The sequence below is a fragment of the Diplodia corticola genome (genome assembly GCF_001883845.1).
Source record: "Diplodia corticola strain CBS 112549 chromosome Unknown scaffold101, whole genome shotgun sequence".
Lineage (NCBI taxonomy): Eukaryota > Fungi > Ascomycota > Dothideomycetes > Botryosphaeriales > Botryosphaeriaceae > Diplodia > Diplodia corticola.
Genome location: NW_017971580.1, coordinates 48,534 through 55,345, shown reverse-complemented (window position 1 = coordinate 55,345; position 6,812 = coordinate 48,534). Strand labels below are relative to the sequence as shown.

Here is a 6,812-nt window from a genome sequence, read left to right as displayed (position 1 = left end):
GAGGAGCGTTTTTGCTGCGGTGTGATGAGGCCCGATGTGGCCCGTTTTGGGGTAAGCTGGCCCCCACCCCCCAGAGGCGTTGTGGGAGCGAGAGTCTCCGGCCCGGTGGACCGGCTCAACGTGGATGAGCGTGTGTCTCAGATGCAACAGGGGTCCGGGTATAGAGTGGGGGATGGGGAGGGGACTCTGAAGGGGAGGGCGAATGGGGTTACAGGGACAATGGGATGGCAAAAGGATGGAAAGTTTTTGTTTTGGATGCTTGGGATGCTTCTTATGTGTGCTTCTTATTTATTTTCGTATAGCGGGCCGGCTGGTTGGCACTGTGTTGGATCGCGGACTTGTTCGATACCCCTCTTCCCCATTTCTAGTCCTATTATCCGCTCTGCTTACTTCTTCTTCTTCTTCATTGTCATATTTTTGCCACTTTGATCTCTGTCGTAGGGGGGAGAATTTTCGCGTCATACTTCGGTTGTTATGTCGATATGTGCACTCATACTCTTCTACCCTTGTGCCACGGTGTTTACCTCGAAGCAACATCTGATCTTTCAGGCAAATCAAGTCCTGCAGGCCGGGGCTAGGGTTGTTTTCTGTTTCCTCTTCGAAACCTGACCTTGATGTTTTTTTTTCTTTTTTTCTGGGGGACCCGCTTGTTGCGTCGTCGCGTCTGAGCGTTCCATGACATGCATGCGTCCGCGCACGGGCAGGGAGGGCAGGCATGCATATACGCAGTTTCTCTTCCCCTTCCTTGATTTTTCTTCTGCCGTTCCCGTTTGTATCACCACATCGCTTACATACTCCCGGGACGTCTCCACAGTGAGTGACAAAAGAAACTGAACTACGGCGATCTTTCGTGTGGGCAATTGAAGCAAGTATGCTGACGTAGATGTAAGTTGCGACGACCTTTCTTCATCAATAGCTAAAGCAGATATCCGGATGTAGATACGAGCATTGAAACGATACGAATGCGTCCAGATATCGGATTCTGCTGACCATGTAGGCGGGCCGATTTCTTTCGTCACCCACTGTGTCTCCGCTCACTCGTGTGATGATGAGTCCACCCAGACAAGCTACTGCAGGCGCTCACATTGCTTTTTCCTTTTCGCCTCTTTAGCTGTTCGGTTCCTCTCAACAGAATGGTCGACCGGGGGGAGAGGCAGGCGGATTGCATGAATAGGGGCAGGTAGCTAATTGCTTTTTTTTCTTTTCTTTAATCTTCTGGGTTTCCCCCGTTTCCTCAGTCAGCTATACATGATGGCCAAGGGTGTTCCATCAGCGACGAAACACAAGAACCGGGGAAAGGAAAAAGAGAAGAAGGAAAAAGCAAAAGCCACCGACTTACATATGTACGCTGTCTAATCTGCAGGTCTTATTCTCGATGCCCGGCACCCTCCCCGTTCCCCCTCTTTTCGTGTTTGGCTCGGCGCGCCTCTCCCTCCTTGTCGTCTTGGTCTCTACGCATTGGGACCGTGAGACGGGGTGAAGCCTCTTTTTCGTCTGTGCCTTCTTTTTCCCCTTCCCTGCCGGGCCGCGGATCCTTAACGTCGCTTCAAGGGACTCGCTTGTTTGGCGACGCATTTTTCTTGTTTGTTCGTTTCTTTTTTCGCCTATCTGCTCGTCTTGCCGTCGATCGATGATTCGCGTCGCTTACTTACTGGGTGTGTTGATCTGTGGATTGTGACAGAACACAGCGAGCCGAGCCATTGGCCCAGGAGAGAGGGGAGAGGAAGAAAGTGATAGTTGACAAGAAACGCAACGGGGACGGAGAAGACGATTGCCCATGAACTTCTCTTCCTCTTTTCCTTCCCCTTGTTTTTTTTTTCGCCCTCTTCCCTTCCCCACTGATTAGTCATTGTGGGTCTGATATCCATGCTTCAGTGTAACAAGTCCTTTCTCCACCCACCCGGCTCATCTTTCACCCCCCGGTCCATGGCCTTCCCTGGAAAAAACTTCATATACTCTGCATTTGGCCATATATGCACGAGCTCTGTCGTTTGTTGGGAAGGCGACACTACTCTCTCCCTGCGCATCCCACACGCCATGCAAGCATGCACGCACCCGCGCACGCGCGCGCACGTACGCACGCGGCGGACAGGGAACGGCCCTGCTGAGCGTACATGATGAACGCGCGCGCGGAAGAAGGAATGACTCTTCGATCACGGGGGGAGGGGGCTTTCTTCTCTTTCTTTCTTTTGTTCTCTCTTTCTCTCTCTCCTCTTCTTCTTCCGGGTTGTTGCATGTGCGCGGAGACCCCCCGAACGAGCGAAGACACAGGCTTGTTCGAGTGGAGCAATGTAGGCGTGGGAGATCGCGATCGATCAAGACAGCGCGGCCGGGAGGGCGAAATGGAAGAGGCGAGAGGCGGAGTGAGTGGTGTGATACAATTAACGTGCAGTAGACGCGCGGCTGACTGAGAGTGTGGGGGCAGGGTTGCCGCGGCTTTTGGTTGTGGATGACGGGTATGCAAACTTTAGAGAGAGAGAGAAAAGATATGGTCTCAAAAACGCTTTGTTTTTGGTCTTGTTTTCTTCTTGGCGCTTAGTGGTTGGTTGATGCACTTCGCGATTTCGGCGTATTCTATGCTTGCCGGCTGTATTTTCACTTCTTAATGGATTGTGAGAGACGTGCTTGGTGACAGAGGAGTAATGTAATGCCATGCATACTGTGTCCCACCTTGTCGATAGAATTCCGAGAGGAGCTGTTCAATGGTGATCGGGGCGCTCATCTCCATGGACGGTATTGTACGAGGTAGTATATCATAATCGACTTCACTCGTCCTCCATTTACAACAAAAGGAAACCCCCACTCTTACGGATCATGGCCCTGTTTCGCTGTCTTCAGATCCATGTGTTCTCCTCACTGTCGGTGTCTTTCTGCACACTGTTCCACTTCTCAAGTCAGTAGATCACTGTCGTTTATCAACCTATTCTCAGGTGTGATTCTATTCAGCTGCCAATACACGTAGCACTCAATAATACTATAAGCCGAGTCTATTCATTTATACCGATGCTGCACTTGTGAAGTGGTAGTTTCTTTTAACTTCATATCCCGGAGGTACCCCCAGACAAAGCCCGGCCCTCCACAATACATTGCTGGCCCGGACCATTGCCCAATGCTGCATACCTCTGGCGACAAGACGGCGCGGCCATAGCTTCATGTACGTATGTACATATCGCTAGTCTCGCTTGTACGACAGCACAGGGTAGAAGCACTTCCGAGCTCCTCGGTCAAGCCAGATTCCGGCCATACATTAAAGCCAGCTCTAGACCTTTCGACTCAATATACGATCATGCAAGTATACTCAACAACAACAAAGAATATACGAGAGACGTTGGTCAAGCTGGGCATGCATGGTCTATAATGACGAGCGCCTAATAGCCGAACGACTAGGGGTACTGACTTGGAAATTTGCACCAGCGAAGAATACGCAAGCGGGTTGTTCAACAACACTAGTATTACATGTGTTCCTCGCTGTTGCAATGCTCACTACTTAGGAGCATGTGCAGCCCTTCCCAGGGTGGTCTCCTACTACCAGGCACCATCCTACTTTCACCGGGCTCTGCCGTCGCCACTCGTCCATATCGAAATGCATTAAACGTACTGCCGCGTGGGAAATGCCATTTCGTACGACATCAAAAACACCACGAAACCCGCAACTGTCGACAAACCTTCCCCCCATTCGGTCTCACCCGCCACACCAACGGGGCGGACAGCAAAGCAACCCAAAAACGTCGGGAAAGAAGAACGTCAAAAAAAAAAAAAAAAACTTCGGCATCTCCGCAAACAGTCGTCCCTGTGCGCGTGTGGTGGCGTCGCATAATAACACGGCGCCGCCGCGTGCCTGGCTAGCAAGGAACAAGCGATCCACCAGACGGGGGAGTGAGCACGCATGAACAAAGGGTTCGAACGTGGCGCGAAAGCATTGACGAACAGCGTCGAGTTGGTTGGTGTGCGATTTAGCGCCGCAGGGCAGGGCAAGGCAGGGCAGGGGGCGAAGAAGCACACACAAAAAAAACCGGGCTCCCGGGTGAGACGCCGATGGGATTCCTATTTTCATGCGGTATATGCCAGATGATAGTCTTGTGTCTGTCTTACTTTAGCGGTAGTCTCCCCCCCATCCAACCGGCGGCGGCGGCGGCGGCGGCGAACGGCGGAGGCCGTTTTGTGTAATCTTTATGCACACCACAACACAGTGACCGACGATCCGGGCAAGAGAAAAGAAAAGGGGGAGAGGGGGACAGACAAATAGGAAAAAATTACTCCCCCCGGCCACGGCATTATCCGAATGTCTGAGAAGACAGAGGAAGGTTGTTGTTGTTTAAATATAGCCACACGCTTATTAGTCCGTTTTTTTTTTTTTTTTCAGCGCGACGGCTCTCCCCTTTCCTTACTTCCCAACTTTCCTCTCTCGTCCATCCCGCTTGCCGAAAGCGGAAATCAAAGCGTCAATGGCATACACAACGCTGACATGTGATCCGAACTTGCCGCGTCTCGAGTCGACGGCTTTTGCCTTTTGGCCCCCTCGGTTGATCAGTGGCAACAATGGCGGCGGAAAAGGAAAAGGGGCATGGAAAGAAAAGAGAGGATCTTGCATTATCCATCACGCGCGTCATGGTCATCTGCCACAGTGGGTGATGGGGGTTGGAAAAAAAAAAGTGGGATTATTGCCTCTGGGGGCTCAATGGAAGAGAAGAGGCGGATGCATCCGACGGATACGGACGGAGAAGATGGGGTCATTGCGGGTCTGCAATACTTCTGAACCTGTCCATGCGAGGTATGATTATGCTGATGTTCAAAATCCGGTGACGACAATGGCCGGTGGGAAAAAGATGCTCTATTCCACTCCTTGATATCGCAATGCCCGTCAGAAGTCTTACATGGGTAGCCATCTATCTACCAACACACAAAAAGTCTACGACGTATACTCCTTCTGCAACAACTTCGCAATCGTCGTCAGCTGGATATTGCTGGTACCCTCGTAGATGGCGCCAATCTTGCTGTCGCGGAAGTACTTCTCGGCGAGCCCTTCGCGCACGAAGCCCATGCCGCCCATCCACTCGACCGCCTGGCCCGACACGCGGCCGGCGACCTGCGACGCGAACAGCTTGGCCATGGCCGCGTCGCGCACAAAGTCCTCGCCCGCCTCCTTCTTGCGGGCCGCGTTGAACACCAGGGCCCGCGCCGCCTGGATCTCCGTGTATGCCTGCGCCATCTGGTGCTGCATGCCCTGGAACTCTCCGATGAGCTGCCCGAACTGCTTGCGATCGTTCCACGCGTATCTGTAAGAAGAACGAGAGGAACTCCGGGCCGTGGCAAACAGGTACCCGCAGTGGGGACCCAGCCATTCCCGGGATTGCCCCCCGTCGTGAATCAGTAACGAATCCATAACACCGCGGTTGTCGTTTTCCGTGTGGCCGCGGCGGGGAGGGGGTTGGAGAGCAAAGATGGTAATGACATATGGGCAGTGGGGGCGAAATGAACGCCCTGCGTAGATCATTCGAATCAAGGAAATTTTCCCACTCACTTCGCGGCGTTTTCCCACGCTCCGAGGGCCAGCCCAGTCATCTGCGCGGCGATGCCAATGCGGCCCTCGTTGAGCAGGCCAATGGCGTACTTGTAGCCCTCGCCCTCCTTGCCGAGCAGCCGGTCCGCCGGCACCTCGACGTCATCGAAGTTGACGACGCACGTGCTGCTCGCCCGGATGCCCAGCTTCTTCTCCTTCTTGGCGATGGAGAAGCCGGCGTCCTCCCTCTCGACGATGAAGGCCGTGATGCCCTTGTACCCCTTGCTGGGGTCGAGGTTCGCGAACACGATGAAGAAGCCGGCCTCCATGCTGTTGGTGATCCACATCTTGCTGCCCGAGATGCGGTAGCCCTTGTCCGTCTTGACGGCCTTGGTCGCGAGCGCGAACGCGTCCGACCCGGAGACGGGCTCGGAGAGACAGAAGGAGCCTACAACCACACGCACACAGTGTCAACCATCCGCGCTCTTCTCTCTCTCTCTCACTCCCCCCAATCGCAGTCCAACCTACCAACAGTCCCAGTCGCCAACTGCGGCAGCCACCTCTGCTGCGACGCCTTGCTCCCATACTTCAAAATCGCCGTGTTCACCAACGTGTTGTGCACGTCCACCATGACCGACACGCTCGGGTCGACGCGGGCCAGCTCCTCGATGGCCACGATGCCCGCCGTGAAGTTCATGCCGGCGCCGCCGTACTCCTCGGGGATCTCGATGCCCATCAGCCCCTGCTCGAAGCACTGCTCCACCACGGCCGGGTCCATCGCCTCGGCCTCGTCCATGTCGCGCGCCCGCGGCAGCACCACCTCGTGCGCGAACTTGCTGACCGAGTCCGCCATCAGCGCCTCCGTCTCCGACAGGTGCGTTATCGGCGTCGGCGGGATGTCCGTGATGTCGACCGCGTCGGCGGCGAGGCGGCGGGGTAACGTCGAGGAGATGCTCCGTGCATTGTTGCTGGCGGCACCCCCGGCGGGGCGTTAGCTAAGAGGAAAAAAAAGAACTCGTTTGTGACAAATTGCTGCGTGGTTGCCGCTTCGGAGGAGAATGCTGTTTTCCCGCTGTCCTGCGGAGAGAAAAGGCGCGTTGGGGGCTGGGATGGCGTTGTTGCAGTGCAGTGCAGTGCAGTGCGGGAAGCCGGGCAATCACATGCGTGCGAAAGCTTGGGGGAAGCTTACTGCGGAGCGATGCGCACGCCTGCAACGCGACGAGCGGCGGGGCGAGCGGCGAGGGAGGTCGCGCGGAGGGCAGGGCGGAGGATCTTGGTCAAGGCAGGCATGTTTGCGAGGATTCGGGTAGAG

The 6,812-nt window shown here is 54.8% G+C and overlaps 1 protein-coding gene across 1 annotated transcript; it reads right to left on the bottom strand.

Moving 5' to 3' along the window:
• Positions 1-4,909: 4,909 nt before the first annotated feature.
• On the bottom strand, positions 4,910-6,790 carry BKCO1_10100015 (acyl-dehydrogenase; the record flags this gene model as incomplete). The annotated part of the gene is made up of 4 exons (XM_020270129.1): positions 4,910-5,276; positions 5,522-5,948; positions 6,029-6,468; positions 6,690-6,790. 4 exons carry the CDS (start codon positions 6,788-6,790, stop codon positions 4,910-4,912), a joined length of 1,335 nt encoding a protein of 444 aa, XP_020125205.1.
• Positions 6,791-6,812: the final 22 nt, after the last annotated feature.